Source organism: Diabrotica undecimpunctata, chromosome 3 (genome assembly GCF_040954645.1).
Source record: "Diabrotica undecimpunctata isolate CICGRU chromosome 3, icDiaUnde3, whole genome shotgun sequence".
Taxonomy (NCBI): Eukaryota; Metazoa; Arthropoda; class Insecta; order Coleoptera; family Chrysomelidae; genus Diabrotica; species Diabrotica undecimpunctata.
Window position 1 is genome coordinate 44771538 of NC_092805.1, and position 19656 is coordinate 44791193.

General features: G+C 32.9%; 3 protein-coding genes across 3 annotated transcripts in view; all 3 read left to right on the forward strand.

Moving 5' to 3' along the window:
• Traf4 (TNF receptor associated factor 4) overlaps window positions 1-19656 on the forward strand; it is a 559644-nt gene that overhangs the window by 269085 nt on the left and 270903 nt on the right. The window lies entirely within an intron of this gene.
• LOC140436752 (uncharacterized) lies at window positions 710-7272 on the forward strand. Its single transcript, XM_072525820.1, has 3 exons — window positions 710-1194; window positions 3539-3646; window positions 6045-7272. Exons 1-3 carry the CDS (start codon window positions 740-742, stop codon window positions 7192-7194), a joined length of 1713 nt encoding a protein of 570 aa, XP_072381921.1. The 5' UTR covers window positions 710-739; the 3' UTR covers window positions 7195-7272.
• Window positions 12162-17872, forward strand: LOC140436753 (uncharacterized). Its single transcript, XM_072525821.1, has 3 exons — window positions 12162-12656; window positions 14508-14615; window positions 16645-17872. Exons 1-3 carry the CDS (start codon window positions 12202-12204, stop codon window positions 17792-17794), a joined length of 1713 nt encoding a protein of 570 aa, XP_072381922.1. The 5' UTR covers window positions 12162-12201; the 3' UTR covers window positions 17795-17872.

Below are 19656 nucleotides of genomic sequence, written 5' to 3' on the forward strand. Positions count from 1 at the left end.
CAAAGCACTGGACAGCAAAAGACAATATGGACAAGTAACGAGAGCCCCTGCCAACCAACCAACCATTAAGGACACATCAAACAAAATACCTGTATAAACTTATACAAAAATCATAGACTGGATACAGAAAAAAATAGATAACTGAAGATAATGAAGATCTTGAACCAGAGGGGTCCAGTGAGCAACAAAAGGTATTAGCGCATAAATAAATACAAACTATTGCTAGAAAAATAAAAACAATTACATAAAATAGGAAACAAAATAAAATAAAAAATATAAAACCTAAAAAGAAAAAAAATGCTGAAAAATCTTCAAAATAGCATAGCTATTCATAAAATAATGTGTATTAAAATAAAAGTGATTTGAAAGGGTTCCAAAAAATATGGTTGTATCAATGTACACAAAAAAATGTTTTATACATACGAGTAGATATAAATAAAATATTGTAATTTTTTTGTTCACATTTAATAAAATTTTGTCAAATATTTATTTCTTATAAATACAAAATACAAGTATATATATTTATCAAATGAATTATTTATCGATATTAAAATTTGAATTAATTTTATTACTTATATTAATCTTAAGTTGACCAAGGTGACCCGTGTCTCGCTAAATTAGACATAAATATGTTGTTAGGGGTGATAACAGTTGCAAAACAAGTTACTATCTTCCAAATAATTTGTATAAAAGGGGAGAAATACCAATCGAAAGGTACATTCACTAATAACTTGCGAAGATGAAGGTATTAGTTCTTTTTTCTTTAGTAGCACTCAGCGTTGCTCTACCAACACTCCTTGGTAGAACCGTCTTAGTCAAAGAAGATGGAACTGTAACTCTCTTCGACTCTAGAGGATACCAACTCGTAATCCTCAAGAGTGTTACCGATCCCAGAAAAGTCGAACTTGTTCTCAGGGGTCCAAATACAAGAACCCAGATGTTCCAAGTCGGGGAATCTCTTAGAACTAGAGAAATGATCGACCGTACTCTGGTTGGCGTTTCTGTTGGTGAAAACTACAACCAAGGTGATATTCTTGCTGATATTTTCCGCCAGTATGAAGGTACACTTGATGATATTAAATACCATAGCCTCCTTAACAGAATTCAGTTGTTGGTTGAAGCTGGAGTCATCAACGAAACCATCTACGATATTATCAGAAACTGGGATCTTGAATACCGTATGCAAGGAGTTAGGTAAGACTAATTATGTTACTTTAACAATTGTCTCTTATTTCGACAAATTTCAATTTTTTTGTGTAAATATGCATTTATTCTCAAACAAATATTTTTTAAAATGTAGAAATTTGGGATTACCATTATCAGATCTGAAAGACACACGAAAAGTTGTAACGTCACTGATGCTGATAATTACGAACATCAGATATTGTGACTTGTTCTTATTAGAATCTATGTATTAATATATTTTTTCTCTATATGTTTCTTATGTTGGTGTCATGTCTAAGATAACCAACATTTTCAACTATTCTATTTTTTTGACGAACCTTATTATCAACAATTTTGTATATTGTTACTTCCGTATTTTATAGGTAATAAAATATAAAAATATGGTCAAATAATAAATTTTTTCTTCTTCCCCAGGTTTTCCTTTATCAGGTGTGACTGTTTATTACTCTTCCTAGCCACTCATGGCTGTACATCATGCCCTCTTCACCTAAACCTTTCTTAAGTCCTCTATCTTACAGTTCAAACTATTCCTCGTCCTATATAGTGTTAATTTCTACGTTTCACGTGACCAAAACATTGGAGTCTTTGTTCTTGAATCTTGAATCTTGAAGGGATGACTATAGTCACCCCGGCTCTTTCCCTACTTAAGTCGTTCCTGATCCTCTTCCTTCTAGTCTTACGCAACATCCACCCAAAAACAACATTTTCATTTCAGCTAGCTCCATCTTCTTTTTTTTTAATCTTCTTTACAGGCCATACTTCACCGCCGTACACCAACGCAGGCCTCACCACACTCTTGTATATCCTTCCTTTCAGCCCTTCCCCGATTTTTTGATCATAGTGTACCCTGCTCATTTGCTTCCAGTTAAACCAACCAACCTGTACCCTGTGGGAAATTTCCCGATCTAGTGTCCCATTTTCCGTTATATAGGAGCCAAGATATTTACATTTGTTTACTCTACCTAGTTTTTCTCCAAGCAATTTGATGTCTCCAACTATTCTTGTTTTAGCAACCACATATATTCCGTTTTCGATCTGCTAACCTTAAATCTTCCCTCGTCTTTAATTCTTTACTTTCCTCTACTAACACGATATCATCAGCTAAGAGCATTAACCAAGAAGCCCCCTCCGTTACTTTATCTGTCAATATATCCACATAATTAAACAGGAAGGACCTCAGCGAAGAGCCTTTATGCAAACCAACTGCCACTGGAAAGCTTTCCAATATATCTCTATAGCTATCTCCATAGCTGGAGTAAATCTCCATAGCTATTGTCTAAGAACTGTATCGTACACCTTCCCAAGATCTGTAAATAGGAAATGTAGCTCTCTTTTTTTCTCGCTGTATTTCTCTATTAAGTGTCTCAAAGCAAACAAGGGATCTGCTGTCCTCCTTCCTGGCATAAAGCCAAACTGTTCTTCTCCTATCGATGTCTCCTTTAATCTTCGCTCTACAGGTCTCTCCCAAATTATCATCGTGTGCGACATTAACTTAATCCTTCTATAGTTCTTACAGTCCTGAATGTCCCCTTAAGTTTATACAATAATACCATCATACTCTCCCTCTCTCTCTCTCTTTCTCTTTTTTTCTCTCTCTTCATCTGTCTCTCCATGCAGTAAGCATCTATTTTCCTCATGTATTCTACTCATTATTTGCCACAAAATATCAACCCCTTTATCTCCTAGATCCTTTCAAACCTCCACGGGCATTCCATCGAGTCCTACTGCCTTACCATTCTTTATATCTAACACTTCGACAACCTTATTTCTCGCTATCCTCGGTATTATATTCTCATTTGGCATCCGCATCCTTTGTCTTTCCTCTGGTGTTCTTGATTAAGCAACTTTCCAAACTACTCATACTATCTTTGCTTTACTTCAACATCGGTTCTTAACATTCTTCCACTGACACGTTCAATTTATCGCACGTAAGTCAAATCCGTATGATGACTTGTCCCTCACTTTAGCGATGCTGTATAATATTTTCATTCCCTCGGGTGTTTCCACTTATCATAAATTATACTCTAATAAATTAAATTCACATCTTTTGTTCTTTTTATTGCAATACATATTCGTTGAAAAGGAGTTTTCCGCGAATATCCGTTTTGTATTTAAATGCATATCAAATCCATTGTATATTTCTCGATACCTAATTTAACTGCATAGTGCTCGGTGCCATCAAATTCATGATTTCGTATATAGTGGTTAATAACGCACTTCGTTCTCTTTTGTCCATTTTACTTAAATGTAAGCTCAGTATCATCTGCTGATTCTCTCATCATATCTGTTATTATTCTCACTTTATGCGATAGTAAATGGAATGTAAATGTATATAGTGTAACTCTATTTTTAGTGACATTGTCCCCGTCCAAGGAGTACGTACCCTCCACCAATATGCTGAACAAGTAGGAGATGTTATGACACTTGGACAAAACTTAGGATATGGAAACCAAAGAAGCTGGTAAGCTTTAAATTTTTTAAAATATATTATGTTTGCAGTTTTTTAAGATTAAATAGAACATACTTTTCTTATTACCAAAAATAATTTACGTATTTGAAACAGAATCAAACAGATTTTAAAGTCAAACAAGCTTTGAAAATGTCTTCGCCTCTTTGTCTTTTTATTAAGTCATTCTTCCCACCTATAAAAACAATACCAGCGTCACCCTAAACACTTCTTCTTATATTAATAAACTCTCAAATCTTATTAATACTCCAGACTACAGACCAATTCCTAATAATCCAACAACCTATCTGGAGAAAACATCAAAAGCTATTATCACTACAACCTCTCTTCCTGTTGACATAAAACAATCTCTAATTCCCCATAAAAAGTCTTCCAGAAAATCTGGAATATATGGCCTAGCCAAAATTGATAAACCCGATATTCCTCTACGTTCCATTGTCGGTGAATACAACTGTCCTACACAACCATTGGCCAAGTACTTGGCCAAAAGTCTACAACCTCTCGCCAAAAATGCTTCATCCTTCCATCCAAGTTTCGATATAGTTTCACTGTTTATAAACATTGCTATAGAAACAACTCTAAATATTCTGAGAACTAAATACAGTATCCATCATGAGCGCTTATCTCTCATTACACATTGTATGTCCAACACTTATTTCATCTTCCAAAATCATTTCTACAGACAAATAAATGGTGCCCTAATAGGCTCCCCACTATCTCCAATAGTAATTGCCAATATCTTTATGTATGACTTCGAGACCCGAGCACTATCCACATCAATGCTCAAACTCACATGCACTCTACGATATGTTGAAGATACATTTGTCATTTGGTACCATGGCAAAAATGCTTTGGTGTCTTTTCAAAACCCATCTCAATGGTATACATCCTAGTATTCAGTTCTCGATGGAGGTGAAAACTAATTCATTTCTACCGTTTTTTGACGTTATCAAAAAGTAAAACCAATCCCAAGGTTTTCATCACTCTGTATTGAGAACCCAACCATACCAATCGTTACCATTAATACCCTTGTTTCCAGATCAATACGCCTTTGCGATGATACAAGTAGACCCGCTGAGCTCTCTAGTTTAAAACAAGACATTCAAAGGTGTCACTGACAAAATCGACAAAATTCTTAAATCAATAGGAATAAAGACAATATTTACCCCCCAATAAAAACTTTTATCTCTTGTTCGATCAATCAAAGACAACATTCGAAATGAACAATACGGAGTTGGTGAAATTCCTTGTGCAGACTACTCCCAATCCTATATAGGCCAAACAAATCGTAGAATCCAAAATAAGATTTATGAACATTCCATTTCAGTTCGCAATTCCTACTTAATTTTAGCGTTAGGGTCTCATTTTGAGCCCTAGCTTCCATTTCGTACAAACGAATAGATCATACGCAACACTAAGGATTTTTGTATTTCGAAATTAAATCCAATCGGTGATCAGTCAGGAACTTTCAGAATACCAAGTTTTAAGAAAGCATATTCTCAAATAATCGTGTGTGTGTAATATTCTTAAAAAAAGTTTACGTCGAAAAACACGATAATATCTAGATTTTCTTCATTAATTTTTTAGATTTTTTGTGGGAAATTTTGTGTTCTGCGGGCATCGAATACATTTACTTTATACATTTTCCAGGAAATTAAGTATCTGGTGAGGGTCTTCTATTCGTTAGACTGTGACTTTGTAGTTGAAGATCCCAGCAATTTCCGAAATTTACTAGTTAAAAATTTCTTTCTAGATTTTTTTACTCCATATAATTTTTTACTGTGCTTGTACTTTGTGATTTGTTTTTCGATGATGGATTTTAATTGTTGTACTTATTTTTTATAAATTTTGCCTTGATTTTTTCTCATTATATTTTTATAATACATTAATTAATCTACCTTTTTCAAAAACTAGTTACCTATGTGTCAAAATCGACTCTTTCATTTTACTCAAATGTACGTTTTTATAGTATTTTTATATATTTATGCTTATTATATCTCTCTTTAGTTCTGACCCCCCGGAGGGAGTGTAGTGTCATTGTAATACGTAAATTGCCCGTCTCCAAAGTTCTCTGTCTCTGGTCATTTCTTTTAACTCATGCATAGATAGGTCTTTAGCATATTCCTGTAACTTGGTCGATCCATCTTGTTCGGGATCTTCCTTGTGATCTTCGGTCTTTCACCTTTCTTTGGATAATAAGTCTTCTAATGTTTATTATATTTTACCGTCAGTTATCTTTATATATCTTCCTAAAGCCTCCCAAAACAGTCAGTTCCTGCTTCGTTTTGTTTAAAAAATGTATATTTTGATTGTTAACATTTGTAAATTATACTGCATATTTACATTTATTGTATTTCAAGTTAATTTTATTAAAATCTGTAATTTTTTACAGGGATCTTAACCAAGATTTGTTGCAAAATTATTCTCCACTCAGACATTTCCAAACATTACTCAGACAAATCCAACAACAACGTGAACTTCAACAAGGGTTATTGGGCCAACAACAATATTTACCTCAACAATATCTATCTGGAGAATATCTTCTAGAAGATCAAATGAATTCAAACCAAATCTTGAACCAAATTTACAGACATCAACTTGGACAAACTCCCTTGAACCGTTATTTGGTAAACATGAGACTTGTAAATGGAGAACAAGTATACGAAGTTCCTGAAGAATTTGTTAATGTTCAACTTCTTGCACAACTCTTCATTAAACAAGAAATGACCAACCAAAAATGGACTGAAATGTTTGAACGAAGACAACCAATCACTGAAGAGGTTCAATACCAGCAACAACTTATTAATGAACATATTGAAAAGCTTATTGAACAATTAGTTTACCATCAAAATCTCATTACACGTGAAGTTGAGCAATATATTGTTAAAGGACAAGTAGTTCCCCAGCAACTTGTTTACCAACAAAGATTGGTTTACCAACAGGTTCATGAATTAGTCGAACGTTTGACCTACCAACAGCTCTTCATGAATCGCCTAGCCGAAAGCATAACTGAAGTCGGTACTATTTCCCTTCAAAGATGGATTGTACAGCAAAATACTATTAACGAGCAGATCCAAAAATTGATCCAACAGGTATTGTTCCAACAAACTCACGTAAGAGAACAAATCCAAGTATTAATTCAACAAGGACAGGTTATCCCACAGGAACTCGTCCTCTACCAAAGAATTACCTACCAATATGTTGAAAGATTTCTTCAAGTTTTGATTAAACAATTCGTACATCAACAGACCTACTTCAAACAGTTGATCCAACTGTTGGGACAACAAAGACACATGGTTCCCCAAGAATTGGTTTCCGAATACTTCATCATTTATAAACAATTATTCCAGTTGATTCAACATGGAGATATTGTACCCGAAGATTTGATCTACCAACAAAGACAAATCCACCAACAGATCGTACTCATGCTCCAACAATTGAAAGTTGTTCCCCAACAATTAATGACCCAGATGGTTCCTAGCACACAAGACCGTTTGTGGCAGACTCAAAGAACATACCAAACAGTACCACTCTTGATGTAAAGACTGCTTTATTTTTAATATGTTGTTTAAAATATTTGTTATGATTGCTGCAGATAAATAAACATATTTTGTATATTATTTTTTGTTTTATTTTATCCCATCTCTGTCTTTATTATTTTGAAAAGAACTTTAGAATGGATAGAATGTTATATTTATATTTATATAATTGAAGATATCATTAAAAACTTCACTTTATTGGTTGCCCTTACTTCTATTTTTTAAAAAAGACTTTACGGTACGATTTATTGAATATCCTACTGTTCTGACTTGATTTTGGTTTTAATCAAATAGATATTTGAAAGAAAAGACAGAAAAGATTTGATTTTACGTTTAGAGCTTCTGTACCAGTCGCTCTGAATAATCCTGCTAGGATGAATTACGTTTACTTTTAGATTCTCCATACCTCTCTTACACCTTTATCATTAGCAAAAAGGATGAAGCAAAAATCTGAATTTTGGTTTCATTAAAGAAATCTTTGCATTTCTATTTTGGTGATTTATTCTTAGATGTCACTGTAGCGTCCATATTGAAGCAATTTTATTGATGCTTGTTTTGACGGAAAGATTTAATTTCAATTTTAGAGTTTTTGCACCAGTCACTCTGATGAATCCTGGTAGGATGAAATACGTATAAGCGAATATACAGAGGCACTATACGTGAAATTAAATCTTAACTATCTTTTCTTTTATTTTGGTTAACTCTTTATGGGTACAAGAAACTAATTCGCCAAGGATTTTTGCTTAGGTGAGAAGATGTTGTGAAATACAACTTTTAGATTTCCCATACCTCTTTTACACCTTTATCATCGTCTGTTTTGCCTTGAAATTTATAGAAGACACAACAGATTAAAGCAAAAATCTGCATTTTGGTTTCGTTAAAGAAATCTTCGCATTTCTACTTTGGCGAAATAAATATTTATTTTTTAATCGCAAAATAAATACAGAGTAAATATATTTTTTTATACCGAACATATTTAATTTTTTAATGGCATTTACTTATTCTGGAAATCTCATTTCGGCCGCGTGAAATCATGTACATTCATAATAGTTTTTATTGATTTTTTTGTGCGGAAAAATACTGTCCGTTCTAAACAGACTGTCGGTATTTCGTACTGTAGCTAGTTATCTTAATGTACATCTTCCATTTACTCATGATACCCATTTTAGGATTCCGGAACCCTATACCAGCTCGCACAGGCGGCCGATTCTCATTCGCTTCACTGTCCAATGATTTAGTGGATGTGGGTTCAAGCCCCGGCTCGGTGTACAGAAAAATAAAAAAGGCTAACGCAGCAGTTTAGAATTCTAGATGAATCTTCGGCTTAGACTAGAATATGGTGGTGTAAATGAAAAATTTGATCATTTGAATAAATATTTCCTTTTTATGTGTACCTATTTGTTGCTCTCTTATCTAACCATGGCTTTTGTCTTGTGCGTTATAATAAAGTCGCTCTGATGGACCCCTGAGCGTGAAAACTGTCCTCCATGTACATTCCTGAATGAATGAATACTAATATTTGTATGTAATTACATGGCTAAAGGTTCTAAACCAAGACTAAAATACAAAAAAAAGGAACAGTAGAGCAAAGCTTTTGAAATTAATATTCCAAAGGAAAATCGAAGGCCAGAAGGAACTGAATGTCTCTATTCGGAGAGTTGGCTTGGAAGCTAGTCCTTTAGTCACAGAATTGTATATAAAATATTATTTTTTTTAATAAAAACAACTTAAAAAAAATAAAGTTACTTATTAGTTCATATATTTCTCTATTGTAATAGGAAAGTAAATGGCTGACGTTTATGGGAGTTTGAGTTTCAAGATTTGATAGTTTTGAATACAGCTGATCTGATAAACTGCGTTAGGCTTTCACGGCCATCGTCTAACTTGTTAAACTGTTTGTTCGGGCTGTTAGGCCGTTGTCTTGTGAGATTAGTTCTCGACGTATTGCCAACACTAGGGGTTGGCATCTTCTGGAGATGTTACTGCTTCGCTTGTAACCTGAAAATGTGAAAATGACGCTGCGTTGTACTACGGAGGCGATATTTATATTTCCCACCCGCCTCCCCTCCACTGGTTTTGGCTTGACACAGGCGGCGTGTCGTTGTTTGTAGTAGCTTTTATTTCTTCGTGTTTGGCTGGAAGGGTGTTTGTGGATTTTAATATTGGTATCCATGTCTTGGTAATTTTCAGTCCCTATTCTATCCGATTAAAATTATTTGGGTGCTTATACATTTCCACCGCTTCCCGATACAACCGTGGGTAGTACTGTAAGGTTTTGTCCAGCATCTGCGTTTCTTCAAACAGTATTCGATGTTCTCCGCTTCCCAAAGCGTGTTAGGCAACGGCAGATTTGTCGATATGTCCTAAACGACAATGGCTTTTATGTTCATTTATCCTTGTGTTTGTGTGTCTTTTCGTGGTTCCCACATATACCATTCCACATGTGCATGGTATTCGATCACTGACTTTGTAAAAAAGGTGTATTTTCCATATTTTGTTGTGAAAATTGGTGACGAAGACAAAGGTTGGGCTACTCACAATGCATATTATGTTTGTGTTAAGGATTTAAGAAAGTGGTCGAAGAAAGAAAAAAGATTTCAGATTTGCAGTGCCTATAGTATGGAGAGAGCAAAAAAACATTCAAATGATTGTTATTTTTGTATTGTCGATGTTTCTGGATATGAACCAAAAAATAAGAAATTGATTGTTTATCTTAACCTCCCGTCTGCTATCTGTCCGATAGAGCATGGACCGGAACTGTCCGTCTTTGAGCCTCCTCTACGTATTTATGACATTTTAAATACTAGTGAATCAGAATCTGATGAATGTGACATATGAAAATCTTAACACAATTCTACAGAAAATAAACTATTTAGCTCACAATTGGGTGATCTGTGGAAATTTAAAAGTTGTTTGCATGCTACTTGGTCAACAAAAGGGATTTACAAAATTTCCATGTTTTATGTATGAATAGGATGGATAAGGAAGAGATAAACACTGGTTTCCAAAACAATGGTCCATAAGAAATGTTTTAACACCTGGCGAGAACATTTTGTACAAAACTTTGGTAGATCCAAAAAATATCCTTCTTCCACCTCTACACATCAAGTTAGGCTTAATAAAACAGTTTTTTAAGGCCCTGCCTAAAGATGAAAATTATTTCAAGTACTTGAGTGAAAAGTTTTTCCATCTATCAGAAGCCAAATTAAAAGAAGGTGTTTTTGTTGGACCAGATATTCGTAAAATGATGTTCGTCTCCACCTTTGAAACCAAGATGACTACTAAGGAAAAAAAGCTTGAATTAGATTCAAAAAAGTTATAACCAGGGTTTTAGGTAATGTGAACGACCCTACACTCAGTGAATAAATCTCTAGAATCACCAAGAAATTAAAAAAGTATGTAAATATGATGAAGATGAAGAGTTAATAGACTTTGAAATTGTATACATGCCCCTCGATTTTATCTGGATCTTGTCGTCATGGCTTAGTTATTGACGAGTTAAAGGAGTACCTAAGTAAAGTCAGAGCCGCCAGCTCGTAGGACATTTTAGAGTGGTAGAGGACGCATGAGACAAAATATACGACTTCATCCAAGACGACCCGTGATTTTTTTAATAGCTGCAACTTCAGTACCTGCTGAGACATTATATTCTAAAGCATTATTAGTAATTAGAAAACATAAAAATACGTTAAGTGATGAGTCAGCCAGATGGTTACTTAGTATTAATTCTTGGTCAAAGAAATTAATATTAAGTAACAGTAATGTCAAAGCTATTGCGTACTGTTCTGTAATTTAATGTGTATTTATATTATTTTTTATTTAAATGAATGGCAAATTGTATAACTCTTTTATTCCATTTCATATAAGGTGAGGGTTCATTAATCCCTTTCTAGACAGACAATCATTCTTTAAGTTTTAACTATATGTCATTAATTTGGTTTTTTTGTTTTTTAAACATGTCTTAGCACATGTAAACTTATTAAATACAAACGTTTATTAAGAAACAGATTGACTCCCGTGGGACATGGTAGATAGCTCAGCTAGAGCATAGGACGGATCGCTTAGATCGTGGGTTCAAACATCACCCGATGTCAGTTGTTTAGACATTTATTAATTTGGTTGGTCTTTATTATGGCTATGTTAATTCAAGTTTAAAATGTACACTACGTTGTTCTAAGATCTAAAATAACGTTTAATAAATATCAATAGGCTAATGGGTAACTGCGAGACTTGCAAGATTCTTGTTGCAAGATCAAGACCAAGACCGGGAGCGCAATACTAAGACCAAGACCAGGTATATTGCTGCGAGACCAAGACCAAGACTGTCTAAGTCTTGTCTTGTTCTTGCATTTAGGCAACACTCATCCTTATAGATTTCTATAAGATCTTGGTTAATATTGTTTCACAAAATGCTTGTGACTTACATACTTTCGTAACCTAGTTTTGTATAAGTATTGTATATGTATTTTATCACTAATGCTGTTCTCGCAAAGCTAAATTACTAATAATTTTTAGGGATTTAGACTTGTTAATATGATTACTACTACTTATTTCTTTTGTGTCTGGCTTTATAACGAAAGTTATATGCCATTAGAAAAATGTCTTAGAAATATAATTTACAAATTTAATTAGAGCCGTTTCTTTGTATATTTAATTAACAAAATTTATATTTTTTAAAGCAGAATATAGAAACAAGATTAATTTTTTTAATCCATATGTTTTAAGAATGCTATCAAAGTATTTAAATAATATTTATTTATTATAAAAACAATTTAAAAACCTATTTATTTAACAAAGAAATTGTTTATCGATATGCTACAGATATTGGTGTTTAAAATATATTTATTACAAATAATAATCTTAGGTCTTTGACCAAGGTGACCCACGTCTCGGCAAATTAGAAATCATAAATGTGTTGTTAGGGGTGATAACAGTTAGAATCTTTTAGTGAATTCGTATAAAAAGGGGGCTAGACAAACCAGAAGGCACATTCACTAATACAGCACGAAGATGAAGGTATTAGTTCTCCTTTCTTTAGTGGCACTCAGCGTTGCTCTACCAACACTCCTTGGTAGAACCGTAAGAGTAAAAGAAGATGGAACTGTATCTCTCTTCGACTCTAGAGGTATCGAAATCGATATCCTCAAGAGTATTGTCGATCCCAGAATTGTCGAAGTCGTCCTCAGAAGTCCCAACACAAGAACCCAGATATTACAAATCGAGGAACCACTTAGAACCAGAAACATGAACAACCGTTACGTTGTTGGCGTTTCAGTTGACCAAGACTACAATCAAGCTGATATTCTTGTCAACATTTTCCGCCAATATCAAGGTACACTTGACGATACTAAATACTACAGTCTCCTCAACAAAATTCAATTGTTGGTTGAAGCTGGACTCGTCAACCAGACAATTTACGACATTATCAAAAACTGGGATCTTGAATACCGTATGCAAGGAGTTAGGTAAGAATACTAATTTAGAATATCTAGTCAATAGATAATATTTTTTTATACCTATAATAATATTTACTTGATATATACTTCTTTATGAAAAATATCATTATCTCCCCAAAAATATCAGTTACGAGTTTCATTTAACTCTATAATGTACTTATATTTACTTACAGTTTTTTCTTTTTAATACCTCAGACAATCGTGGGAAATTTTTCTCCAGTTTTAACAAGCCTATATAACATTAAATTATAAGCCTATAAAACATTACCTATATAAATCATTTTAGCTGTATATATAAAATAGTTGGTAGTTAGACATCTTTTTCAACTTACTGTATCATATTATACTGCTTCTTGATCTCATTTGGTCATAGTACTTTTGAGAGCTTGTTTCCATTGCTCCTCACCCCCTTAGTATACTTGTAGCTTTGCTGTATATTTTTGCATATACTAAAGATCTAAAAGTCTTTCTGAAGTTCTGCTACTAACTAAAATAAGAAATAGTGTCTCAGCAGTAAATCTTATCCAATTCTAGTCTTATGGAAAATTTGTCACCAACTCCTGCCCTAACTAGTTTTTATGCTTTATTGCATAAATCACAATTTTTATGTGCTCATCTTTCTTATTAATTTTGCCTTTACTTCTGGTCTGAGTTTTACTTCATTTATATCTTCTTATAAATATCTTTTTTTTTTCTCTGAGGGTGGAAATTCCTAAAAACCGTACCAGGTTAACCCATCTCTAACTGTGTTGGATTTAGGGTAGAGGAGTACATCCGAGTTCATTTTTCCCTTAGAAGACTAGGGTCCTGCAAACAAAAGCCTTCATGTTATCCTGCCTACCAACTAAAATCACTCTCTCCTACTTGTGCGAAGTTGACTATCGCACGTACCGTACTAAGAAAGTGGGATAGCCGCTGTAAGGCTGACGACACTTTCGGAGCACTACATTCTCTTATCTATATCTTATCTCTGTCGTTGGTCCGTTGTTCCGGCTGGTGTTTCTCTTCTTCTTTCTTTTTAATTACTGTTCATGTAATTATGTATAATATTGCATCCCTCCTTACTTTCCGTCATCTTCACGATCATCTCTCTCACTGTTACAGGGTTCATACCTAATTCTCTATACATTCTGTTTCTTTCCAATGTCCATCTATTACACTTCAGTATTGTGTGAGTAACAGTGTCAGTGTATTTACAGTGTAGGCATTTATCTGTATCTGTCTTTCTGAATCTATGAAGATTCAGATTCAGATTGTTCTTAAACAACCGTGTCCCTCATCTTGGTCGATTGAGCAACATCTTTCGTGTTGTTCCACTCTTCTTGCCTTCTTTCTATTGATATTTCTCTTTCTTCTTTTTTTTTATGACTGCTGTCAAATATTCTTTTCTCTAATAAATATGTCTTCTTTCTACTGCTTACACATGCAGAGGAACACAACTCGTGATAGTCCACGAGGCCGCCACAGACACAGTCCTGTAGACGCAGGCTTGTTCTGTCTACTCGTGTCATGAGCCCTTTATAGGTCGGTATCTCTATCGCCTCACTCCAGACTGGTGCCGCGTAAAGGATGATTGATTGCACAACACCATGTCAGGCCGTCCTCATTTCTGATATGGGTCTTCCAATGTTAGGCATTACCCTCCCCATCGCAGCCGCACTTTTCGCTGCCTTCTGCGTTTCTAATATCTAGCTATTGTAATTTTCGATAGGTTAATTTTAATTTATGTTTCAGTGTAATCAAGATTTTTTTTATTTACGATTTAAAAAGTATGTACCTTGCAATTATAATATTTCCGCAGTTTTTTCCTTTCTGTTATAAATTAATATATCATTTTTTCTATAATAAATCTATTTTTAGTGATATTGTCCCCGTCCAAGGAGTAAGTGCTCTTCGTCAATACGTTGGACAAGTTGGTGATGTTATGCGTCTTGGTGAAAATTTACATTATGGAAACCAAAGAAACTGGTAAGTTGTTATTTATTTTTTTAAATGTTGGCGATCAATATAGCAATATATCTTGTCTTTAGCAATGCAGAAAATCTGCGCAGATGTTGTGTTGAACCAGGTTCTGAGGTTCGTTAATTAAAACGTTCTTTTTCTTCCTGGACTTTGCCTTGTACGAGATCTTCAGTCTTATTAATAAGTCATTTAAAAGCATGGACTTTGTGTCATCTTCATTGTTAATTTATTTTATAACTATTTACATACAAGTATGTAAGTAATGTTTTTTCTCTACATCTCTAGATCTTTTTAAGTGTTTTTAAACAAAGATTAATATATCTTTTAGTCTTTTTAATGAAAGGATATCGTAAATTTGCTCCAGATTCATAAGCATTAGCTCTTCTCTTCTTCGTCTTCTTCTTTTTATGTAAACATGACTCTGACTATTTTTCAATGTACCTCCCATAATTTCTCATTCCATCGTTTTCGTGGTCTTCATACTGATTTTCCTTTTATTGGGAACTGTCTCTTGCCGTCTTTACTATTCTATGTGTGATAATTCTTATAAAATCGTTCCATTCTACTCTTCTGTGCTTCTAGCTCTGTCTTATAGTGTTTGACTATCAATTTTTCTAAATTTTTTTATCTCTGCTGTTTCAAACATCCCTTCTGTCCTCTTTGTGTCAGGTCGTGTTTCTGCCACGTATGTCATTATTGCTCTGATGACTGTTTTGTAAATTCTGCCTTTTATATCTTTCCCGATAACTTTATTTTTTCATATTTTTTTATTTGGGCAACCTGCGACTCTGTTTGCTTTATTTACTTAAACTTTCACTTCTGTTGCGAGCTTTTTATAGCTAGATAATGTGATGCCTATATATTTAAACTTCATGACTTGTTCTATTATCTGACCTTCCAGCTCCATTTTACGTTTTAGTAAATTTGCTGTTATAACCATGCATTAATTGTACTTCTAAATTTCTTTCTACTGCACTGTCTAACAATTGCTATAATACAAATATGTTATCCAAATGATATCTGGAAAATCTTATTTAATTCATTTCTTTAAAACTCTCATACAGCTTCCCTATAGAAGTAGTCACACTGTTAGTTATATAGTTACCGTTCATTCTATAAATACGTCTTCAGATCTGGAGATACTGCTTTTTTATGTTGAAGCTACACTTCTTTTCCATTTGTTTTAAATGTTAGTTTATATAATTTGTTCCCATTTTTCCCATCTTATTTCTATATTTTCAGTTTTTACTTGATGTGGAATCTCTGTTCTTACTAAATTCTTGTCTATCTTCTGTTAAGAAGTTTCATATTATCCTCCTTTCTATTTTTGCACTTTTATTAATTTTAAATTAGTGTAGTACTTTTGTACTTTTGGTAATTCAGTAATATTTTTTAAATTTCGGATACTTTTTACCCAAAATATCTGTCTAATTCCGCGCAAATTATTTTATATAATGACGCACTTTTTTTATGAGATTTTTTCGCATTTTTTTTTAAACGGGCATGTACTTTTCTTTTTTTTTTTCGTCTTGTAAAATGTACCGTGTCCGATAGGACAATTTTTTCATCTTCTAATGATTATTTGGCTATTATACATTATGCTACTTTTTGAGCAACTCGCTAAATTTATTTTTATTTTTAAAAATAAATCTATCAAACTTTGACAATTATTATTTTTTAGATATTCTCCCTATTTCGTATAACTATCCAATTGTTCAACCATTTGTCAAAGAGGTCATATCTCATATATTGAGGTTCTATAATTTTTTGTAAATGCACGATTTTCAGTTATTGTGTACTTAATTACTTGTTTTTCAAAATTCCAAGCTAGTCTCTCTGTGTGTTTTTTTACTCTTTTGTTTTCTTTTATTTAGTGAAGGTTTTTACTGCTTTAATTTAATTATAATGGTATCCTTACTATACACGTTTTAAATATTCTTTAATTTAAATTTATATTTAAATTTTATGTAAATAAAATAATCATTAGGAATACTAAGTCATTATTATAAAAAATAATCAGTATTATTTTTTACAGGAATCTTGACCAAGACTTGCTCCAAAACTATTCTCCACTTAAACATTTCCAAACTCTGCTTGGACAAATCCAACAGCAACGTGAACTTCAACAAGGTTTATTAAGTCAACAACAATATTTGCCTCAACAGTATCTATCTGGGCAATATCTTCTTGAAGATCAAATGAACACCAACCAAATCTTAAACCAAATTTACAGACAACAACTTGGACAAAGTCCATTGAACCGTTATTTGGTAAACATGAGACTTGTAAATGGAGAACAAGTATACGAAGTTCCTGAAGAATTCGTTAATGTTCAACTTCTTGACCAACTCTTCGTTAAACAAGAAATGATCAACCAAAAATGGACTGAAATAATCGAAAGAAGACAACCAATCACTGAAGATGTTCTCTACCAGCAACAACTTATTAACGAACAGATCGAAAAGCTTATTGAACAATTAGTTTACCACCAAAATCTCATTACACGTGAAGTTGAACAATATGTTTTTAAAGGACAAGTAGTTCCACAGCAGCTTGTTTACCAACAGAGATTGGTCTACCAACAAGTTCATGAATTGATTGAACGTTTAAACTACCAACAGCTCTTTTTGAACCGTCAAGCCGAAAGCATAACCGAACTCGATACTATTTACCTTCAAAGATGGATCGTACAACAAAATATTATTCACGAGCAGATCCAAAAATTAATTCAACAATTATTATTCCAACAAACTCACGTAAGAGAACAAATCCAAGTATTAATCCAACAAGGACAAGTTATTCCACAGGAACTCGTCCTCTACCAAAGAATTACCTACCAACATGTTGAAAGATTTCTTCAAATTTTGATTAAACAATTCGTAAATCAACAAATCTACTACAAACAGTTGATCCAACTCTTGGGACAACAAAGACACACCATTCCCCAAGAATTGGTTTCCCAATACTTCATCATTTACAAGCAATTACTTCAGCTGATTCAACACGGAGATATTGTACCCGAAGAATTGATCTACCAACAAAGACTAATCCACCAACAGATTGTTCTCATGCTCCAACAATTGAAAGTTGTTCCCCAACAATTAATGTCCGAGATGGTTCCTAACACACAAGAACGTTTGTGGCAGACGCAAAGTATCTTCCAAAGATTGCCACGTGTTTATTAAAAAGACTGCTTTATTTGTAACTCGTTATTTAAAATTTTTGTTATGATTTTTGCAAATAAATAAATATATTTTTCTGCATATCTCCTTTTTATTTCCGCATATCACGTTTTATTATGTCATAAAAAAGTTTAAGTATATATTTGTTTCATTTATTATATGTGTGTAATATTGGCATAATTACTGTATATTATGTACCAGACAGTACCCTAATACGGGTATTGTACTATATTTTCTGCATATTTAGTTTACCATGTACCGTTAACCTGAAGATGCATAGCAAATTATAGTATGCAAAAGCGGTCGTTGGTGGTAGAATAAATTGATTGTAAGTCTTATTCTTATTTCTTTTTACCTATATGGACTCACAAAGGCAACATGTTCAAGATTTTTACTTTTGTTTAATATCAAATTTGTAATTAGAAAAGTCAAAAGCCTTATAGTTCACTGCTATGTCTAAATGTTTTAAATTTTATTAAATATCGTTGGACCCTTAGGATCTGCCGCTTAGAATATTAAAATTTTGATTATAATTCGTAATCATTGCGGTCGAAAATCTTCCAGTGTCAATTTATGTTCAATTAATTCAATTTTTCTAAAATCAACTTAGTAATCAGCAAGATTAAAAACAGTGCAAACAGTAAAAACAATTATAGTTCTCATTCGTATCCAAATTGATAAACATTTAGACTTTCGGCCACATTTTCAGCAATTCTTCCCACTGCGTGCCATAAGAAACAGTACAGCAAAGCTTTTGCAATTAATAATAAAAGGAAATAGGCAACTGGGATGACACAAACATTTCTGGTTAAGAAATGTAAAAGATTGGACTATTTTATACTTCACTGTTTCGAGCAGCACAAGATAGACATTACTTCGCTGAGATTGATGCCAACCATCAGTAAAAGAATGGTACTATAAGAACAATTTTGTATTGTTTACACAGGTATTATTCCATTTCATAGCATTTCTTGGCTTTTGTATTGCGGCCCTACTATGCCTTATACAGTGTGCGCCAAACCTCTGGTTTTCTTTGATTACTGCTAATCTATGAAGTATATAAAAAATGTTTCAAACAAAACTGATGAATATTAAAAACGTCTATAATTTAAAATTATTTTTGATTATACAGGTCAGTCAGAACAACAGAATAAACCACATTTGTTTAAGTGGAATCCTATTTAACCCTGTATATTAAACCATTTTTGAATATATATTTTAAAATTATGAAAAGCTTGTATAAGGTTTTATAGGTTTAGAGTTATTAATTTTTAAAATATTTACACTTATATTAAGAAAAATGGTAATATTTAAAGGCAATTGGTTAGATTTTCAAAGTAATAAAAATCTAAATGAATAATCTATAAATCTATGTGAAAGATTTTTATAGTGTTATTTTTAAATGATTTAAATATATATTTGACGTTCAGCCATACAATATACACTGTGATCACTATTTTCAGATACAAATTTTTTTAATGGAACATCCTGTATATTAGTATTGTGGTCTGTACAGAATATTACTATTTTTTGGATATTAAGTTTTATATACCTGCTATTTCGTTTTGTAGATATTTAGAGAAGAACTATAAATTTGATATTTTTGCAGATTTTTTATTTATAAATTTCCTGTTTCCACTAAAATATAACAAAGAAATATTAGAAAAATTATAATGTAATTTTATAAACATAAATCAAAATATCAAAGATTAAAACAAACGTAGGCTAAAAAATTAGTTGAATTTAATTACTCATCATGTTACAAAATAATATTTACCATATTTATAAATGTAATCAATATCCATAAATTGATTATTAAATGAACACAAAACCAACTTTAAAATCAACTTAGTAATTTTGAGCAA

Coding starts and splice junctions, on each gene's coding strand:
- LOC140436752 (XM_072525820.1), top strand. CDS start 740: ATGAAGGTATTAGTTCTTTTTTCTTTAGTAGCACTCAGCGTTGCTCTA. Junction 1,195..3,538: donor TACCGTATGCAAGGAGTTAG/GTAAGACTAATT, acceptor CTCTATTTTTAG/TGACATTGTCCCCGTCCAAG. Junction 3,647..6,044: donor TATGGAAACCAAAGAAGCTG/GTAAGCTTTAAA, acceptor AATTTTTTACAG/GGATCTTAACCAAGATTTGT.
- LOC140436753 (XM_072525821.1), top strand. CDS start 12,202: ATGAAGGTATTAGTTCTCCTTTCTTTAGTGGCACTCAGCGTTGCTCTA. Junction 12,657..14,507: donor TACCGTATGCAAGGAGTTAG/GTAAGAATACTA, acceptor ATCTATTTTTAG/TGATATTGTCCCCGTCCAAG. Junction 14,616..16,644: donor TATGGAAACCAAAGAAACTG/GTAAGTTGTTAT, acceptor TATTTTTTACAG/GAATCTTGACCAAGACTTGC.